Source organism: Festucalex cinctus, chromosome 17 (genome assembly GCF_051991245.1).
Source record: "Festucalex cinctus isolate MCC-2025b chromosome 17, RoL_Fcin_1.0, whole genome shotgun sequence".
NCBI lineage: Eukaryota > Metazoa > Chordata > Actinopteri > Syngnathiformes > Syngnathidae > Festucalex > Festucalex cinctus.
Genome location: NC_135427.1, coordinates 3,633,246 through 3,654,836, shown reverse-complemented (window position 1 = coordinate 3,654,836; position 21,591 = coordinate 3,633,246). Strand labels below are relative to the sequence as shown.

General features: G+C 42.3%; 1 protein-coding gene across 1 annotated transcript; it reads left to right on the top strand.

Moving 5' to 3' along the window:
- Positions 1 to 1,166: 1,166 nt before the first annotated feature.
- Positions 1,167 to 21,255, top strand: dusp3a (dual specificity phosphatase 3a). Its single transcript, XM_077503392.1, has 4 exons — positions 1,167 to 1,524; positions 4,969 to 5,201; positions 6,916 to 7,121; positions 20,956 to 21,255. The coding sequence occupies exons 1-4, from the start codon at positions 1,310 to 1,312 to the stop codon at positions 20,995 to 20,997; spliced, it is 696 nt and encodes a 231-aa protein (XP_077359518.1). The 5' UTR covers positions 1,167 to 1,309; the 3' UTR covers positions 20,998 to 21,255.
- The last annotated feature ends 336 nt before the right edge of the window (positions 21,256 to 21,591 follow it).

The following is a 21,591-nucleotide window of genomic DNA, read 5'->3' as shown; positions in this document are numbered from 1 at the left end:
CCTACTTGAAATAATGGTTTCTGCAAGTTGCAAACTGTTGAAGATAAACGACTGCATGCATAATCCAAAATGGATACAAGCCCATCTTGTTTATCAGTGTGGTTTTGTAAGATAATTGGCTGTTGACTCGTCCATTGTGCCCTGACATTGGCTGGCAACCAGTCCACTGTTTGTCTTTATGTGCCTTGGAATTGGCTACTGAGTCAGTGACTGTAGCATTTGATGCATGTAACTATTCTGACGTCGTGATTAAATGTGGTAATTATTGATAACTTATTTCAGTGTGCACTCTGCTCAGTGCACACGAAAGAAAAAAAAAGATCACGTCATGCCTGTTTGTGCAGTGTCACCACTGATGTGTGCAGCTTCAATGGAAAGGTGGCGCCTCTCTGTGGCTGGCTTTATAACAGCAGTGTTTGTCATAGCTATAACATTTGCAACGAAGTAAAATGAAATAAAATACTGTAATGGTAAATAAGAAACTAGTCTTATTTCATATCATATTCTATTTCGGATAAAACTATGGATTTATAGAGGGAGAGCAATTCAACCAATAATTTGGGTCGTTAAAAAGGCATTTTAGATCCTTCAAAATAAAACAATTTGTTACAAACTGGAGACATGTTTGTTTTTAAATTTTTGACAGACATAAGTTGACGTCATCCAGTCCACAACCACAAAAGAGCGAATGGCGACATCTAGAGGAGGACATGATTAATACAAGTACGCCTTGTGAGCACGCGTGAGCTAACTATCCTCCCAATGTTCGTTCGCATTGACTCGCTGCTTTCCCAATGTGTTCATATAATGATTTTCTTCGAAAAGCCGCACTGACGGCAAAGTGTGGTCGTCCGGCGTGGAGCACAAACGGGGAATCAAGGCGCGCGTTCACCGGTGGGGCGTGTCGGCGAGGAAGCGACATAGTACCGGAAACTCACCACGCTTCACTTCAAAATAAAATATATTTTGGATCAACGTGATGTACTGTGATTTGATTAACCCTGTTACTCAAAGGTATATATTTTATCATTTTTTTTATAGTGTAATTTATCTTTGAGGTTAAGCAAATACGGTTTATTTTAATTATGACGATTCTCCTGGGAATTTTACGTTGAGCATTCAAATCGGAAGTAGTCAATGTGATTCCTTGGCACTTGACGTCATCTCTTGTCAGACACCCCATAGACCAGTCACCAGACAGTGCGCGCACGACTCACGTGCGGCGATATGAAGATGAGCTTAAACGAGAGCAAAAGGTTCGCCGCTTCCTCGACGACTTCAGTCTGACCTTCATTGTTTTTGTGGCGTCATGAAAAAACACCACAGTCCCGCCAAGCAGCCGCCGGCGGCGGCGGCGTCGGCGCCAGACGTCCCAGCGGTTGTGGCGGTGGCAGCAGCGTCGACTCAGGGCGGCGAGGTGACCGTCCAGCAACTGAACGAGCTCCTGTCGAACGGCAGCGGCTTTTACAGCCTCCCGACGCAGCACTTCAACGAGGTCTTCCCCAGAATATACATTGGCAATGCGTGAGTGTTTGCCTCCTTTGTGTGTGTGTTTGTTTTGCTGCCTGCCAGCGACCGCCTGTTGTCGTCTTTTTTTTCTTTCTTTTTTTGTTACCGACACACCTTTGGGGCGCCCTCTAAAGTGGGTGTTGTGTAACGACGTCACGACAACGTTCAAATTAAAGAAACTGGTGTTTTAAAACCGGTCTGTATATATATGACCTGATATTGTATAATTCTAGACCGACAGGTCTATAACAGGCAGGGTCTTAAAAAGTTTATGTGGGGGCTGCTGGAGATGGCGTCTGAATTTGTCTGTGCCGTATAAAGTATTCCACACAAAAAAAAAAAAAGGTCTTCAAGTACAGTATTCGAAAAAGTAAAGCACGATATTTTATCAATGTTTATTAACAACTCCCATTTTTTCATGAAATAGACTACTCTCATCGCCAACCTTTCTCTTCTCAGCAGGTTTAAAAAAACAAAAAAACAAAACATAACTCGGACAGGGTGACAGGATATTTTTACTTCCATTTGGGGTCACTTCAGAATTACATTTCGCCGAAAGCTGTCATGAGCCTGAGTTATGGTAACTCATAAGTGATTTAAAAAAAAAAAAAATACACAAAACTCCCAGGGCAATGACATATAGGGGGGTACACTAAAATCTTGATGTCAGGCTCCCAAATAGCAACCTAACATATAGGAACAATAAGATTCTATAGCTATGTGACAAAGGATCTGCTTCCGCCATTACTCGTGACACCATTTTGGAGTGATGACACATTTCAGGTCTGTTGGAGCTCCTCTCAGAAAAATGTGCTCTGGCTGGTTGAAAACGGGTTTTCTGTCTCTATTTATAGATGTGACGCACAGTGGAATCCCTTCTGTTGCATCATTGTTTTTGTTTTTTTATGATTTGCATCTTGCATGCAGTACTACAATATTTTTTACAGGTAGTCGACATATTTCATGTAGTTTTGTGGTATTTGAGGTCATGTAAACGGCAAAGAGAATGCTAATTGCGACATTTTTTATCATTCCAAATTTTCTAAGATGGTGTCTTTGTTGTACATGTTTATTCGTTCATTCTTCAAACCGCTTCAGTTGTTAACCTTTCCTGCTTCAGCATTACAAACAGCAGTGTTTCATCAAGTCATGTCAAATTTCTTACTTTTTTTATAAGAAAGTCTTTTTAAAGTAATTTCGTAAAAAAAAGTTTTCATTTTAGAGAGTTTTTTTTTTCTCTAACTTTTCAAGGGGGGTGGGAGGGGAGGATTGTATAACTGTTCCAAAATGTCCTGAAACGTCTCTTAAATTGGCTAAATTGCTGCAAGTTGGCAACACTAACTGACTAATAACATCCTAACTGAATAATGACTTAAATGTCCACTATAATTTTCTTAAAAAAGAAAATGAAAGAAAAACACCAGCATCTAAGCATGCATCTCTGCTTAAACAAAGGGTCATGTGTAGATGTAGTCATTTGTGGGAAGCATAGCAGATGAAACTGGAGGCTGAAACATAAATCTGAGCTTGTTGGCTGTCCAGCAGCTATCTGCTTTCCAATGAAACGTGTCTACGAGGATTTACGTCTCACAGCTCATACCCAGTCGTTTCCTGGTTTAAGTCAGCTACAAACCAGGAGATGCTCCTGAACTGAGATGGCCGATTCGTGAACCAACTGTTTAGTGACTGACCAGAAGTTGCAACAAAAAAAATGCAAGCCCTTGTCATCTTCTGTGCAAACCTTTTGACGCGTCATTTACATGTGTATTATTTTATTGACCCACAATTAACATGGCGCTATTGTCAAGGAAAAAGCAAACTGACACTAGTGAAGAAGGAATCGAGCTTAGCATCCCACTGCTCTCCGTTTTTGGCTCGGATCGCCGTCGAGACAGGAAGAGGGATGCTCTGCATGCGCTTTAATGGATCAATGTTACAACAAGATCAATATAAACGTGCCAGTCAAGTCTGGATACAAGTGATGTCGACAAGGCTGCAAACACTTTTTTTTTTTTTTTTTGGCCTCTCATCTGTCTTGTGTAATTAGTGTTCTGTTCAAGTGGGCGTGTCCAACAGGAGGAAAAGATCATGTGGTGGTGGTATTGATTGGGGATTTAAAGTTTGCGACCCCCTCGGGGACCCGACGGACCTTTTTGTGCTGACGAGTCTGCTTCGGTGCAACCGTAATTGGATCAAAGCTGTTGTTTGCGTTGCCCTCCTCACACGAGGCTTACACCGGGGTAGACAAGGTGGTTCAGTCCTTGAAAATGTTCATTACATTCTCTGAGAGGCTCCCCGAGGAGTTGACCCACTTGAGGCCTCAATCCATAGTTTGAATCCGAGACAATGCAATTATCTCCAAACTGCTTTTAGATGTGGTGGGTGTTGGTGGTTGAGGAAGACAAATTGAAAGTTATTTCAGAAATTAAAATTCCATGCCGTGATGGTGGTAACATATTTGCGGTCTGTTCCGTTTCTACAAATACAATAATCCCCTCGCCATCGCAGAGATTACGTTGCAGTATACTCTTGCATTAAGTGAAATTTGTGATAAAGTATGCTAAATACACCCTAGTCATGTTTTTATAACATTTATGGCTATTTTTTTTGTTCAAATTAAATAAAACAAAACACATTTACCGAGAAACAGTGGGGCAGTGATTTTAAAAAAAATTATTTATTCCCCCAAAACTAAGAAACTTGTCTTATCGTCTCACAATACACACAATTATCATACCCAAAGATGTACATTATAAATTTAATCTTTTAGTTGTCACTTTCTGTAGGCGTAAAAAGCAGGATTGAAAGGAATTGACATTCAGTAATCTTCAGCAAAAACTAGGGTGACCTGATATACTTGATTTCCTTTCTTCAGTGGTCTTCTTTTGCCACATTTAGCGTCAAACAAAATAATGTGCCACCATCTAGTGGTTAACAGTGGAATTACAGCTAAAATAAATGCGAGGCTGAACCAAATGGTTATGAACTGTTGGGAAAAAAATAAAAAATAAAATGGTGAGACCTTGAAGCTACAATTTGTGATGGAGCAGGGTTTACTACTGTCAAGAGAATCCACACACCTCATAATCGCATCATGACATCCTGATTTTAAAAATAAATCAAGAAAAAGCAATATTGAGGCTTAATTATTTTGTATTCCCTCAACAACAGATACTGTAGAAACAAGCCTGCCTCAGCTATTTTTTTTTTCTTTGAAGCAGCAAAATGTTCCCTGAGCTGTTATTTTTTGTTTTAATATGGAAGATGCATCGTATATGTCACTTTGAAACACACTGTGCTGACATGCTTTTTTTTTTTTTTAATAATATCGCTGCAGTGTGATGTTTTGCTTCTTGTTGTATCCACGCATCAATCATCCCCCCACCCCCAGTGTGCTGTTCCAGTGCTTTATGTTCATTTTTCAGCAGCGGGATGAACACTTGTCTCCTTCCTCTGCAGGTTCGTGGCCCAGAATGCAATGCGCCTGCAGAAGCTGGGCGTGACGCACGTGCTCAACATGGCGGAGGGCACCTCCTTCATGCACGTCAACACCAGCGCCGACTTCTACGCCGGCACGGGCATCGTCTACCACGGCATCAAGGCCAACGACACGGAGCAGTTCGACCTCAGTGCCTTCTTCGAGGAGGGCGCCGGCTTCATCGACAAGGCCCTCGCGCACAACAACGGCAAAGGTGACGCCGCCGTCCCGGCTACCTCGTGCTTTCCATGCCTCTCAAGTGTTTAGAATTTAAAAAAATAAATAAATAAAAAATTGGGACTTTTCTCTTTCAATGAAGTTTTCTCCACCAGACATTTATTGAATGAATTGATGTGATGCATTGTGCTTTTAAGCCAATGTGGCTAATTTCGACTCACTCCAGAGTCCTGCTCCATATTCCATTATCAGATCACATCCCCGGATATGTGCAAAAGCACCTGTAGAACGCATTGTTCTACTCTTCATATCTTTTTTTTTTTTTTACATGAAATATTAGATATAAAAGGTGCTTCATCAGCGTTCCGTGAAACAAAAAAAAAAAAAAAAAAACTGCAATCGCGTGAATATTTGGAGCCAAGATCCGGTGTGTTTTGCCGCAGTGTCAGGATTTTGCTGCGCGCGACATTATCGGCTCATTTTTGTGAGCGTTGTTTGCGAGCCAGCTCTCAAAGGTCGAAGGTTGGCGGGTTTTAATGAGCGGCTGAATCACCGTTGCTGCAGTGGAGACGGCGTCGCCTTGTATGCAAGGATTCTTTTTTTTTTTTTTTTTTTTTTTTCCCCCCACCTGCCACTGTGCAACATTGCTGACCTTATTATTCACTTTTGAGATGATGTCTGAAACTAGATGTAAGGAAGAAGCGAAATTGTGCTTTGACCAGTTATTGGAAATTATGTAATTTCACTTAATTGCTCCAAAATGTTCGCCAGCTCAGGATAAGTACTGTAGAAAATGGATGGACGGAAAATAATTTATGGCTTTTCTAACAAATTAACATACTGGTAATTTTTTTTCCATCTATGCCATCGAAGTAAGCAAATACTGCTATGAATATCAGAAGAAAATGTCTAATGGACATCCGTTTAAAATATTTAATTGTTTAAACCAGGGGTGTCAAACTCATTAATTCAGAGGCCACTTAAATCCAAATTTGATCTAAAAAGGGCTATAAATAGCGACAATATTTCCATTTTTCTTTTGTGAATAATTCTAAGTACCAACTGAAAAATATTCCAATTCATTATCATCACATTGCAACAAAGATGAGCGCACAATTTTTGCATCAAATCCCGACAAACATCCAAATTTGAGAATGTCATTTAAGTGGTCGCCAGTGCACCCTGCAGTGACAAAATATTTTTTCTAATTATTTATATTCTTGTTAACATAAAGGTGGAAAAAATGTTAAACTAATAGAAATATGGCTACATCTTTTAATGATTGATACAGTAATTTCATAATTCATAAAATTCAGTTAAAATGAAAGAGTGATAATGATTTTTGTGGAGGTCATATTTTTGCCACTAGATGGCATAATTGCATTTGTAAGACATTCGTGACAGCTCAGCGCATTTTTGTTTTCATATTAAGAGCTATCTAATCTTTAACATGAAGAAACTTGTGAAATTCTGCACATTTTAAAAACTGTAAAATACAACTTGACCCCAGTCTCCACAAATATATGCATTATTATTACATTTATTACTGCTAAATTTTGGCGTGGGCGTGTCTGCTGCGTTGTGACTGGTATTCCCCCAGTACAGGCTTTCTAAGTAAGGGGCAGTAATTTTGACACCCCAAGTAAAAACCCAATAAGAATGATTGCTTAAAAATCAATGATATTAACTTTAGACGCCAATACCCAAAATGCACTGGGCTTGCGGTCAACTCATCCTGTTGTGTCTCTCAGGAAAGGTGTACGTGCACTGCAGGGAAGGCTACAGCCGCTCGCCCACCATGGTGGTGGCTTACCTCATGCTGCGCCACAAAATGGACGCCCGGCAGGCGGTGGCCACCGTGCGGCAGAAGAGGGAGATCGGCCCCAACGACGGCTTCCTGCGCCTGCTGTGCCAACTCAACGAGAAGCTGGCCCGCGAGGGCAGGCTGAATGGCGAGGTGGGCAAACTAAAGACCAAATGAAAACGACCTCCCATCATGCCTTTCACTGGTTTCCCGCTGCTCTCCAGGACTCCTCCCACAAACCAGCACCCGTCCGAGGGGTATTCTGGAACATGCTTTTTAAAAAAAAAAAAAAAAAAAAAATCATTCCGCGCACGCACACGTCCATGTTTACCTTCGCTGTAAACTCACCGATCACGCCGTCGAGCTAGACCTCATAGAACCGAGCTACTTCAAGCATTCCGACGCGCCGTACTCCCGAGATTCCTAACGTAAAAGACGACAGCACAATCACTCCGAGAGGTTTCACTGCCACGAACGTCGGAAACCTAAAAGTCAAACAAACGGCCGATCACGATGCGATGAAACGAGACATCGAAGCATTCCATGAATCCGCAGCAGTTTTTTGTAACCACCCGTGCTAACGCGTTAGCATAGCGCCTCCTAAAAACCGACCAGAGGCCTCTCTTGTTTGTCACTCTCCGAATGCATCATGGGATAAAAGTGATGCAAGTCATTGTATCCACTGCCAGTTCGCACATCCCATACCATGATGCACTTCCTTTTTTTTTGTGTGTGTGTGCGCAGTGAAACATTGCAATATATGTCAATACTCCCATATTATATACAGTATATATAGAATGTAAGGCCAGCTGTCAGTTATCTAACACTGTCAACAATGCCGAGTGTGTCGCTCATCTCATCAATCAACTCACTATTTATTCCTCCTTTGCTATATGTATAAATATATGCATATGAATATATACATGTACGGTGCGTACTGTATATACGTATTTACTGTACGTGTTGACATATATGAATGTATGAGCAATGTAACGTGTAGGTATATCGTCATAGTGTCTTAAATATCACGTGTCTATACGACTAATCAGTCGCGACATCGCCCATTTACATGTACTACAGTATATTAATTAATATTCCAATATGATGTGCATGTACTTTACTGCGACCACAATTGCGATCATGAATTGTGCGTCTACATTGCGACACAGGTGGCAGTCTGGATTGTGCCGATGTCATCGCATCCATGTTTGTTTGCTGCTTAGCAAATCCTGGTGCACCAAGTTGCCCATAAAAAAAAAAAAAAAAGGGGTTTTGATTCATTTTCTAGCGCTATACGGAGCTTCCACTAGGGGGCATCCTTCCATTATGTCTCAGAAAGCAGGCCCATTGAGTTGTTGTGGGACTGCAGTGGTTGTTTGGTAGATGTCCAAGCAAATGCGTTCCAGCAGCAAAGACTTGGCCTCCGCCTGACGCAGACATGACTAAACGCTGCCAGATGCGTCGCCGCGCCGTTTGCGGACGTCTGAACGTGCGTCGGCAGGTCAATTCTTATCATGGGGCGAAGTTGCAAGATGGCTTCGTACCCCCCGTTTTGTCCTTTTGGCCAACATGTCGCTGCGGGCACACAATCGGTTGTGTTAGTCCAAAAGTGTTTGGCAATAACCGTCAGGTGCACTCGTTCAACAAGCTGAGATCTTTGTCAAAAATGTGTCACGTCGTGTTTTTCACCTCATCGTAACCCGGAGACCACACAAAAAGTTGCACGGATACAATATCACCTTTGAATACCCTGAAGCTTATTAACATTTTTTTTTTTTTAGTCTTTATGGTTCTCAGCACAAAATCCATCAACAACAACATCAGGATGAACCTAAAATACACTCAAACCATAACAGGTAAACTTAATTTGACTTTTTTTAAGTATTCAACATTCAATGTTCCAGTACCCGACTTGTCGCTATCTAACAAGCAACGCAACGGCAAAATTCACAACAGGCGTCCGATCCCCGATTGGCCCAAAAACATTTTCCGGCGCAACCTCTTCATCATGCTGCTCGCGTTTGTGACATCATGTGACCAAGATGAGACTCTGCTAATCATCAACAGTAAATGTTCTCAGAGGGAATTGGCCACTTAGCTTAGCTTGTCAGACTGTCATCAGCAGGCTCCAGCAAAGAGACGGGGGAAAAAAAGGGGGAGAAGAGGATGTACTTGGGGGGGGGGAAGCACCTGTTGTGAATTTTGCCTTGCAGCTCCTTGTTGTGGAAAATATACTAAAACATTCAAACAGTTGAACGTTTGCTTTCAAAGGTGTAACGTATTTTACGTTGATCCTGAAACTGTGAGTAATGTAAGTACTCATCATTAAAATGGACCAATCTACATATTCTCTATAGCATATTCATGACTTTGTTTACATTTGAGTTAAGTATTCGTAACAATGGATCAACCTATAAGATGTTTAAGCACGCAAACTGCCACCTGCTGTCCAGTCAATGTAATTGCTTTGAATGAACTCACCTCATCGTGTTTCCCCCGTCCGCCATTCCTAAGTGTCAAATTCGCGACTAATTTGTGTCGTCACTTTGAGCACGCTCCGCTGTGTTGGTTCCACAACTGCGAATGTCAAATTGTATATCGTTATATATACTACGTAATATGTAACATGCACTAAGTGGTGAATTGCTGCATTCAATGTCCAAGCTGGCCTAATATATTGGTCGGTCGTAACGTTTGGTTAACCGGTTGCCGGGGAGGATGTAAGTGGATCTTAGTTGAATTGTTTGGGGGGTGGGAAAGGCGCTTGACAAGTTCTTTATCTTCTTTGACAAACGATGACATCACGGGCCCGTTACTTGTAATTGTGATGGATTCACAGTGCTGGTTTGCAACATTGTGAAACATTGAGAAGTAGGTTCATTTGACTGTCAGATAAGTTCCTGTGATTTTTTTATTTTTTTTTTCAATTTTATTTTTGGAGTCCAAACGCGAAGTCTCCCGTGGTGTAATTTGGACATCTGCGCCCGAAGTCTCCTTTTGTTGGAAACCCCGCGTGGCCGACAACCGATACTCGGCACATCATGGAAACTCATCTGGCTTGAACTTGTTCACCTTAAACCCCCCCACCCCCCTTGCTACGTTTTCCCACCTGAGAGCTTTTTAAACAAGCACCGGAAAGGAGTAACAAAGTGGGAGTTGGGGCCAGGTGGAGTCCAGTGGTGTTCAGTGGTTTTCGCACAAAAGGAGTCCACTGCCTGACTCCTGCTTTGTCCCGTTTCCCATGTTGATGATGATGATGATGATGATGACGACGATGACGATGACCCAAACGACACAGTCCACCTGAAGCCTTACAGTGTGTCGTCCAAGTTTGTCAGTTTCACTTCACACGGCGGGAGGGCAACGGATGAAGTGCACTTGATTTAAGATTGTTTTTGTTTGTTTTTTTCTTATCTTGGACAACTTTGTTAAAAATAAACTACTGAGTTATCAACCGGGCTAATGGCTGCTCTTATTGCTCTGTGTTTGGTTACCAATTAGAAACAACTTTGCAAACTACAAGGTTGAGCAAACTTTACTTCCAAAAGAGCCATTTTAGGCCAAATTAAAAAAATAAATAAATATATATATATATATATATATATATATATATATATATATATATATATATATATATATATATATATATATATATATATATCAGTCTGGAGCCACAAAAAATTTGACCATTTTGATGAGCAAAAACGTGTGTTTGTGTTAGCATATGTACTGATGGCCCAAGAACTAATTAGAGCTGCACCATAACAGAAAAATATGCAACACCTTTGAGATTCATTTTCTGCGTCCGTCTTCCGTTTTTAGATTTTTGTTGTTCATGCTTCATTTTTCATACATTTTTAGACTTTTCTGTCTTTCTGTCAAATTTCCGACATTTTTGGCAGTTTGAGTTTTTTGGACATTTTAAGATTTCTTTATCAATATTTTCTAAAAATCAATTTTCTGACTTTTTTTTGGACATTTTATGGAAATTTTCAGGATTTTTTTTGGAGATTTCATAGTTTTTAAATATTTTCTTTTCTGACTTTTAAAAAAAATACATTTTCTGACTTTTGGGGCAATTTTGTCTGCATTTTACAGTAATTTCTGAGATTTCTTCTTTCCTTTTTGACATTCTCCACTACTTTGCGCATTTTTTTTTTTTTAAATCAATTCCCTAACATTTTTGTCAATTTCATGGACATTTTTTGGTAATTTTCTGCATTTCCTCTATTTGTAGACATTTTACAGTCACTTTCTGGACATTTTTAGGAAAGCCTGAATTCAAAGTCTAATTTGTATTCTTTCTGCAGCATATAAATGGTTTTAAATGATCTGTTTTGTTTGTCTACCTCTTTGACTCGGGTTTGAACAGTCGCATCCAGGTGGGTGTCCAGTGGAGAACCATGCACAGGGCAGGAAGCACTGGGTAAAAAATGTATCCAGGCAGGTTATATTGGTCCCTCACTGCCACTTTCATTCCAAAGCAGCTCTCCGATCTCATCAGCGTGATGAAGTGACATGCAATTCCAACTATGTGTTTGCTTGTACTTGGAAATGTTTACGGCTGAAGCCCAAATCGGAGCCGACTGCGTCCTGCAGTTGGCTTGAAGAAACACGAGCCGGTGTCAATACAGATTTAGTTGTTTGGGTCGAATACCTCAAATGCCTGGAAACGTGTTTATTTCCATGAGTCATGTGCTCATTTGTTCATATCCGCTAAGCTAACATCACCTGATGTCGGATGCTTGTTTATGGAGGAAATGATTCACGAGTGAGAAACGGGACATGTAATCAGTGGCAGGTATTTCTGGCGTCGAGGCTTTTCATCAGTCACCGCTGAGAATGTTGTTGGCAGCGGAGTTTTTCGGTTTCATCTCGAGAGCGAGCGATGCTTCCGAGGCCGTCGTGGAAGCACATCTGTGGCACAGCGTTGCTTTATCAGGAAATATGAAGGCGGAGGGATCCGTTTCCTCAGATCCGCTTCCAAGTGGTTTCGCCCGCAGTGTCGCTCGTTTCATCCCTGTGCTTTTTTTTTTTTTTTACTGCACCGCATGTGGATGATCCACGTACGTTGCCAGCGCAACTATAAAACCCGCAACATCGCGCCCGATACGATCCCGTGTCAGATTTCAAATCAATCGTAAATTTAAAGCCTGTCATTGTTCTCTCCCTGAAGGACAAACAAACAACGTATCTGCCAATGTAAACAGGTTTCTTGTAGTGGATCTGAAAATAGTCAAGACTGGAACATGACGTTCACTAGCGCGCGGAGGGTAAAAAGTCAGGTGGCGTTGTTAAAAAGCAGGCCCGGCATTTGCAGCTTTCAAACATACCTTTTTAGCTGCCTCGCTAATTGCTAAAGGCTGCGCGTGATCGTCCCGTTGCGCAACCAGATGTAGCCGCCTGCGCCGGCGCACCTCTGACACGGAACAATGCAAGTTACACAAGGCGTTTGAAATGTTCACAGTGCGGCGCCAGGCGTACAAACATCTGACTTCGAAAACCTGACGTCGTTTTAGATTTGACCTTTTGGAAACTTTTGAATGGACGTAGCCAACTGTTCGATTCCGTCCTGTTCCGTACTTGCTGTTCTCTGACCAGGATTTTACTACTTTATTCAAAAAAATGGTCTACCACCTGAGCTATGTCATTCCTACTGTTTGCTTATATCCAACCAAGATGATCGTTTTTGGTCTCTTGACACTAGCGAAAGAGTAACACACAGGAGGAGCTTGCGTGTCTCAGAGAGTAGATTGGTTGTCTCCCAACCTGAAGTTGTGGGTTTTTTCCTCAACCCTTGAGTGACTTTTAAATTCTTTTGTTTTTTTTAATGTCTTCCAAATATAAATTCTACTCTCTTTCGAGTACACCAAATAGACTCAGTTTAGAGAAAATTTTACAGAATTTAATGTGCAGCACATCACCGTGGGCAACAGGCTCTTGTCACGCGTTGGCTTCCGCCCAAAACTGCCGTCACACTCGGTGGAAAGGTGCAAGCGAGCAAGGTTTCCGCGTCCGCGAAGGGGAAGCCGCACCGTGGGTGGCCTCGCAATTGACAGCGCGCTGCCGCCACAGACGCGTTCTGCTTGTCGTTATCCTTTGCCGAATTAAACACCGCAGGGGCGAGATTATTCTCACATGCTGGTTTGCTTTGACTTATTGATCTTGTAATGGAAAAAAAAACAAAAAACAAGTTGAAAATAACCACACATAGCTTTGCCGTTTTGTCTGCTTGTACTTACATGGTCAATTAGCACCTCTTGCTTACTATCATGGGAGATCTGACATTCAACGGGAATGCGAGAACCACCAGCGTCTGTCTAACTGCGCTTAAATCATCCATTAAAAAATGTCATACCAAGTAAATACAGCTTGTTTGGATTTTTGGTGTTGGTTTTAAACTGTTTATGCCAGGAAATACTGTACCTTTTCTACAACATACCCACAGCAGTTGGTCCCATAGCCCCTATAGTTAGCTGTACTACTACTACTAGCACATTGATAATCAGACTTACCAATCTTCGTATTATCTGTTACTTTGCCTTCTTATTTACAACAAATGCCTAACCAACATGAAGCTTAGTTTATGTTTGGCCAATTTTTGGTTCGCTAATGTCTAAAGTTAATTTAGCTTATCTATCCTTGTTGGGTTTGACCTGTCAAAGTTGTCTTATCTTTGAATTTGCACACATTATACCAAAATCTTTCTTTCAAAAACAAAACAAATGGCACAATATAGACTAAAGACTCGAGTCTCGGGGCAATGCGACTAGAGACTCGAGTCTCGGGGCAATGCGACTAGAGACTCGAGTCTCGGGGCAATGCGACTAGAGACTCGAGTCTCGGGGCAATGCGACTAGAGACTCGAGTCTCGGGGCAATGCGACTAGAGAATCGCGTCTCGGGGCAATGCGACTAGAGACTCCAGTCTCGGGGCAATGCGACTAGAGACTCCAGTCTCGGGGCAATGCGACTAGAGACTCCAGTCTCGGGGCAATGCGACTAGAGACTCCAGTCTCGGGGCAATGCGACTAGAGACTCGAGTCTCGGGGCAATGCGACTAGAGACTCGAGTCTCGGGGCAATGCGACTAGAGACTCGGGTCTCGGGGCAATGCGACTAGAGACTCCAGTCTCGGGGCAATGCGACTAGAGACTCCAGTCTCGGGGCAATGCGACTAGAGAATCGAGTCTCGGGGCAATGCGACTAGAGAATCGAGTCTCGGGGCAATGCGACTAGAGACTCGAGTCTCGGGGCAATGCGACTAGAGACTCGAGTCTCGGGGCAATGCGACTAGAGACTCGAGTCTCGGGGCAGTGCGACTAGAGACTCGAGTCTCGGGGCAGTGCGACTAGAGACTCGAGTCTCGGGGCAGTGCGACTAGAGACTCGAGTCTCGGGGCAGTGCGACTAGAGACTCGAGTCTCGGGGCAATGCGACTCGAGACTCGAGTCTCGGGGCAATGCGACTCGAGACTCGAGTCTCGGGGCAATGCGACTAGAGACTCCAGTCTCGGGGCAATGCGACTAGAGACTCCAGTCTCGGGGCAATGCGACTAGAGACTCCAGTCTCGGGGCAATGCGACTAGAGACTCCAGTCTCGGGGCAATGCGACTAGAGACTCCAGTCTCGGGGCAATGCGACTAGAGACTCCAGTCTCGGGGCAATGCGACTAGAGACTCGAGTCTCGGGGCAATGCGACTAGAGACTCGAGTCTCGGGGCAATGCGACTAGAGACTCGGGTCTCGGGGCAATGCGACTAGAGACTCGGGTCTCGGGGCAATGCGACTAGAGACTCGGGTCTCGGGGCAATGCGACTAGAGACTCGGGTCTCGGGGCAATGCGACTAGAGACTCGGGTCTCGGGGCAATGCGACTAGAGACTCGGGTCTCGGGGCAATGCGACTAGAGACTCGGGTCTCGGGGCAATGCGACTAGAGACTCGAGTCTCGGGGCAATGCGACTAGAGACTCCAGTCTCGGGGCAATGCGACTAGAGACTCCAGTCTCGGGGCAATGCGACTAGAGACTCCAGTCTCGGGGCAATGCGACTAGAGACTCCAGTCTCGGGGCAATGCGACTAGAGACTCCAGTCTCGGGGCAATGCGACTAGAGACTCCAGTCTCGGGGCAATGCGACTAGAGACTCGAGTCTCGGGGCAATGCGACTAGAGACTCGAGTCTCGGGGCAATGCGACTAGAGACTCCAGTCTCGGGGCAATGCGACTAGAGACTCGAGTCTCGGGGCAATGCGACTAGAGACTCGGGGCAATGCGACTAGAGACTCGGGGCAATGCGACTAGAGACTCGAGTCTCGGGGCAATGCGACTAGAGACTCGCGTCTCGGGGCAATGCGACTAGAGACTCGAGTCTCTCATCTCTGAAAACTTGTAAATGGTGTCGTAGGAACTCTGAGTGTTTTGTGTACGATATAACCAAGTGACATACAAATGCTGGAACACCGGATTGGGTACTGATGAACCTGGGAATATAAGACAATCTTGAAAAGTGGGTAAGATAGGAACTCCTGGTAACCAGAAACGCTAAAAAAGAAGAAAAGATTTCAGGAGCTTAAGAGCAACTGTCCGAAGATCAATGTTCTGGGAACGTTTAGTTGACTCCTTCATAAGAACAGCACATGTCCGACAAGCAAGGGCCTCAGGGTTATTTGGAAAGAGCGCCGCTTTAGTGTCTGAGGTCCAGCCAGCCTCGCTCCCACAGGCCAACTTCCTACTTGGCAGCTTCAATGGAAGTACTATCTATCTTGAAGATGATCTGAATAGTCTGCAGACAAACAATGACAATTTGGGGATTTGCCGCCGCCAGGGTTACATCCCCTGTTTTCCTGCGCGGAAGATCATAAAAGATCAGAGTCGAGCGAGCATCCCATTTTGCGCTTATTGTGCCTCTGCTGCCCCGTAGCAGGCGCTCAACTCCGGCTGACCTCGCTCCCTGCCAAAGAACCCCCCCAAAAAAACTGGGGCTACTGCCAGCAGATAAACAGCCAGGATAAGAACCGAACAGCTCTTGGTGTTTAAAACAGGGTCCATTGACAGATAGCAAGATAAGCAATATTGTCAAATTCAGACCTTTTCTTTGGCAAGTGGAAAAAGTAGCAGCGTGCGCTCGGTTGTCCTGCAAAAAAATGTGAATTATTAGCACGAAACGCCTGGAGTAGCCTGCCATATGTCGGCACTTGAACGTCAGATTTGGCCGTCAAAATTGATAAATGCATGTCCGCTTGAAGTGCGGTTTGTGAGAAGGACGTGGTCGACCTCGTATGAGAACATGACGGCAAATTTACATCCAGCGCGCTTCACATATTTGAAGGCTTGCGAGCGTGCGCGAGCGCCGGTTGCTGGCGTTTATTGTGGTTGCGTGTGCTGATTGCAGCCACATGTCGGTGCAACAACAACAACGCTAATGCTGCGTAGATTGCCAGCTTGATTGACACCCGGCTCGCGTTTGCGCAGCATACCGACGTCAACCGCTGGACGTTTAAAAATGCGACTTTGGGTCAATACTGCGACGGCTCGACACGTGTTTTTACGAGGGGAAAACGGGAAACGTTTTACTCTTGCATAATGATCAGGGTTGTTTTGTGCAAAATAAATCCATCCATCTATCCATTTTCTTGACCGCTTAGTCCTCAAGGGTGGCGGGGGGTGCTGGAGCCTATCTCAGCTGGCATTGGGCAGCAGGCGGGGTACACCCTGGACTGGTTGCCAGCCAATCACAGTGCAAAATAAATAAATGAAGAAAATTGGATCGTTTTGTACAAAATGAATAAACAAACACAACTGTGAGACTACTTTAAATTTACCCAAGTAGTGGATCGGTCCATTATTGACTCAAATTGTGTAATTTCTCACCCAAGTGTTTTCAGAGTTAGGTAAAAATAACCCAATTTGGCCGATCCACTATTCGGGCCATTTTGACCCATCTTTGGAGTTGCTTTGCGCAAAAAAATCGACCCAAATTGGGTTACTTCAGACCCAAGTGTTTTCAGAGTTGAGTAAAAATAACCCAATTTGGGTCAGGTTAACCCAACTTTGTGTTGTTTTGCACAAAACCCCATAACATTGAGGGGTTTTTGGCGGGGGGGGGCTATTTTGTAAAAAAACAGCACAATTTCTGGGTGTTGTGTTATACCTTGAAAGTTGGGTCAAATTGACCCAGGTAGTGGATCGGTCCATTTTTAACCTCAATTGGTTTATTTTTGACGCAACCGTTATGAGAGTTTTGTATTTGTATTTGAGTTTATTATGTATTGCATCAGTTGGTTAGTGATGGACCATAACACATCGCGACTTATGTCAAAAAAATTTGTAGGAGAGGAATGCTGTTGTAAACTGAGTACTTCCTGTGCAGTGAAGTATTTAGCATGCATCCCTGGCTGCTTTTTATTTGGAAAATTTTAACAGGCATGGTAAGAAATTTAATTACTTGCCGTGGAACTATGTACATGGGACATATTAGGCAAGGGACTTAGGTCAATGCCAAGATACATTTCTTAAGTCAGTGTTTGACCCTCAAGCACTTTTGGACTATCTCAAACTTGCTTCAACAGCGACCAAAAATAAAAAAAATGTTATCAGGAAATGTCATCACAGTCAAACTAGATTAAAAGTCGTCTCTTGATGCCTTTGTTGCCTCCAGTTTTGTTTTAGATGCACAATCAAATGAGATCTTGCAAATCTGCCTTGACCAAGATAGCAATTCTCATCTATTAACGCGGCCCGAGCTTCATTATCGACGCCGCCGATTTGCAACAAAAACAGCGAGCGCCGCGAGCGTCCTTCAACGCTTCGTTTATGAACCTAAAGCCAGCCGTCTTCTCAACTTAAATGAAAGTTGCGCTCTGCCGTCAGCTGCAGCGCTGGAGGCTTTCTTCCAAATGTGGCGAGCATCTGATTGTTGTTTTTACCACGAGCGTGATTAAAAACAAAACGAGAAAAAAAATGTGCGGCAGGCCCCCCCGGGGGCGTCCGTGAAGGAAGCCATAAAGGTCCAAATGGAGATTGTGACCGACGTCTGTCGCGAGATGGTAATCGGAATTGTGGCGTGGCTGCTTGGCGCGACTTCACACAGCACAACGCCGCATCTCCTCGCTGTTAAATGACACATGGGAAGCATCTAGCCATGCTTTACAAAATACAAAATGCAAACTGCGGGCATGTAAATAATAGGGATGTAACGATAACAGCGATATCGCGATATTAAAACTGCCACAATATCGTCGTCGTCATGTTCACGATATTTAAATACAACACATCTGTTAAAAAAAAAAAAAAAAGTCAGGTTGATTTCCATTTGTGCAGTTCTCGCACCCTGTCTTGGCTAGTTTTGTAGTGCAATTTAATTTTCATTAGGGATATTTTGGCCCTTCTCTGTTTAAAATCCACACTAATTGTCAGATGAAGGAACGTGATATGCCTGTGAAGCAAGTCAACATGTGGAGGAACTCAACGTGTGCGTGCATTAGCAACATAACATAATAATAATAATAATAATAAAAATAACATTGTTATGCACAATATTGTGCTTTTGTTTCTTTTAGTATGAGTTTTTTTTTTTTTTTTTTTTTAACAATATTGTGACCTTTTTTAAATGTCGCCAACCTCCCCACAATATCGTGATAATTATTGTATCGTGAGCTTCATATCGTGACAATATCATATCGTTACATCCCGAGTAAATAAATACAAGCTAATTGGTCATATATAAACTTGCCACCAATCCACATGTAACACATTTAGAACCAACATGGCTGAATTAACGGCAGTTCATTAAAACATAGAATGTAAAAACAAATCATATGTACTCAGTTAGAATTTTTTTTATTTTTTTTTATTTTAAATTGTGTTCATATCCTGCACTTGGCTGTTTTTTTTTATTTTTGCCCTGAGTTGCGAGCAAAATTTGAGTGCAGCAAAGGGATTAGCACATTGTAGCTCATTAACTTGGTCTTACAAAAGTTTGCTAGCTTAATGCTAACACCCAATGCAAAACACCTTAGACTGAATTTATCATTGATATCACAGTAATTATAAACCTTGAAACGACTTTTATTTCAACACAAGGGGAAGTGGCACATGGATGATGGACGATGCTCACTGACATATATTCTTTATCCTCTGCAAAAAAAAAAGGACAATTTTGCAACTTATTTCCGATTCTTCCGCATCAAATCTACGTGTAGTATGTCTAACTATTTAAATTTAAATTATTACTGTATATATTCATGCATATTTATGAAGTACAGCACTGTAGAGTACTAGTATTTCTCTTTCAGTTTTTTTCCCCCCTTTTTTGGAGGGATGTACTCTTAGTAGCATCAAAGCAAGCATTTAACAGCAAGCATTTAAGCATTTAATCTTATTTTCTTTTGGAGTTTTCCAGTTGTTTTCTGGTTTGTATTTTCATTTTCATGGCCACCAAAAGCAGCAGGGAAACTTAAGTAATTCCGAATGTGCTTTGAGAGATCATCAGGCTTGCCACAGGAAATGATCCAGCTTCACTTAATTGGCCAGAAAATTATTTATTTACATATATATATATATATATATATATATATATATATATATATATATATATATATATATATATATATATATATATGTATGTCTATCCCAGAATTATATAATGACAAGCAGATCAGTTAAATGCTTTTCCACAAAAAAAAAGGTATGATTGTTTGTATTGACTAGTTGCCAATCATACAGCGGAATAAAAGTTAAGTGACATCATCACTTTCTCTACTTTATGCCTTGGAAATTGCCCTCCCTCCTTCTCCCTCTAGGAGGCAGTGTTTCCTCAGTCACCAGACTCGTGCATCAGACTCTTAATCCAATGATCCTTCGCCTTGTTTTGCACTCATATTGAGGGTGATAAAGAGCCAAACAATGAGTCAAAAAAAAAAAAAAAAAAAAAAAAAGTCACTTGGACTAAAGAAAGGGCAGCGGTTATCAAGCTGAGCTCATACGGAGCAGAAGTGGACCTGTGCAGGCTCACTTTTCTTTTTTTTTTTTTGGCTCTGTCATCCTCGTCCATGATTTTTATGTGTGACAAATCAAAGAGCAGCAGGAGTGCCGTGAAATAAAAAAAAAAGGCCCATCGCGTCTCCGGGGTCGAACGCGAAAAGTTCGAAATGTCATCCTGATGTTAAACCGAGTCCGTGGGGAAAATGTGGAGGGGATCTTAATTTGGAATGCTTCCCTCTCTCCTCCGAGGAGCCTGTCAACGCTCGTCAAACCGTTGACATGCTGGAAATGCCAAGAGCCTCTCGGTCAAAAATGTCTAATTTGAACCAGATCCATAAACAGCGGCGGGCTTTGCTTTTAGTACCACGGTTTACAGTGGGGACTCAATCCACCTCTTAAACTCCCAATAACGTGTAAATACGTTATTTTTTTAAAAATGTTTTAAGTGTCCCAAAGACGTATTTATACGTGTGTGTTTTTTTGTTTTTTTAAATGCTAGAGCATAAAGAAGGATTTGATGCAGACTCTCAACTGCAAAGAATGGTTGTAGAAATAGTAGTTATTACACAAACGGCCAGCAGGTGGCAGCAGAGCAAAGGAGATCAACCAGGGCCATAATGAAAACAGCTAAATAGCTAAATTACTTACAATTGTGAAAACTGATGAAACTTAGCTCTCTTCTAATGCTAATTGCTGCAAAACGGAAACAGATAGAAACATACTTTTTTTTCCTGATGAAAGAAGAGACTTTAATATTTCTTTTGGTAGGTTCCATGCTTTTATAGCAGCCGGGATTGCTTCTGTGAAAATGGCTGGGAGTGAATGAGTTAATACCACCACGACCACGTCATAATTATAGAAATCGTTATGACACAAAAATACAATATATGCACACAACTGTGCCATGTGATCATCTGGGACAGTTCGGAATCAATATTAACATGACGAAAATATAAAAAAAATGTAATATAACTCACCAGAGATGCTAATTAATTGTATTCATGTGTGCAGATCGCTTGCTGTCAAATTTGGCCGGAACAAGTCTTGCTTTGACCAGCCAATCAGAAGCCAGAAAAATGCTGATGTCAAGACTGCAGGTGGACGACGAATATGAAATCGCATTACTCCGATATTGTAAGTTACATCAGCCAGCAACACCCCGGGCAGACATGAACAACATAAAATGAAATATGGACAAAAAAATCTACATGCAGTCAATCACAGAATATTTGCAATTCGGCGTTAGCAAATTCGCCTGTTGGCTGATGTTTTTTTTTTTTTCTTAACCCATCCTGCTATCAACTGAAAAACTCAACTATTCAATATCAGTATTGCTTCTGTGCCATCTGGTGGCATCTTGGTCATCAAGGAATCAGTTTGAAGTGAGTTGAGCAGCTTCTTTTAGACAAAAGTAGTCCTTTGTCGCCAATGTGTGGTCCTTTTAACAGTCCATTTTCTGGAAGCAGTGCAGCCAAAAGAAATGCTGTATAAAATGAAGCAAATTTGACTGTGGGGAATAAATTATTACATTATTATATTTAAAGGAAAGCACATTTAAAACCGCTAGCAAGATTTTAGTGTAGCTTCACTTTCACTCTTGAGTCTCAGGCTAAAGCCACACCCATTACTATCATTTTTTAACAATTC

What these genes read in the sequence shown, in the direction of transcription:
- dusp3a (XM_077503392.1), top strand. Translation starts at nt 1,310, where the DNA reads ATGAAAAAACACCACAGTCCCGCCAAGCAGCCGCCGGCGGCGGCGGCG. An exon ending in CGCGCACAACAACGGCAAAG is followed by an intron (nt 5,202 to 6,915) that starts GTGACGCCGCCG and finishes TGTGTCTCTCAG; the next exon opens with GAAAGGTGTACGTGCACTGC. An exon ending in AGGGCAGGCTGAATGGCGAG is followed by an intron (nt 7,122 to 20,955) that starts GTGGGCAAACTA and finishes TCATGTGTGCAG; the next exon opens with ATCGCTTGCTGTCAAATTTG.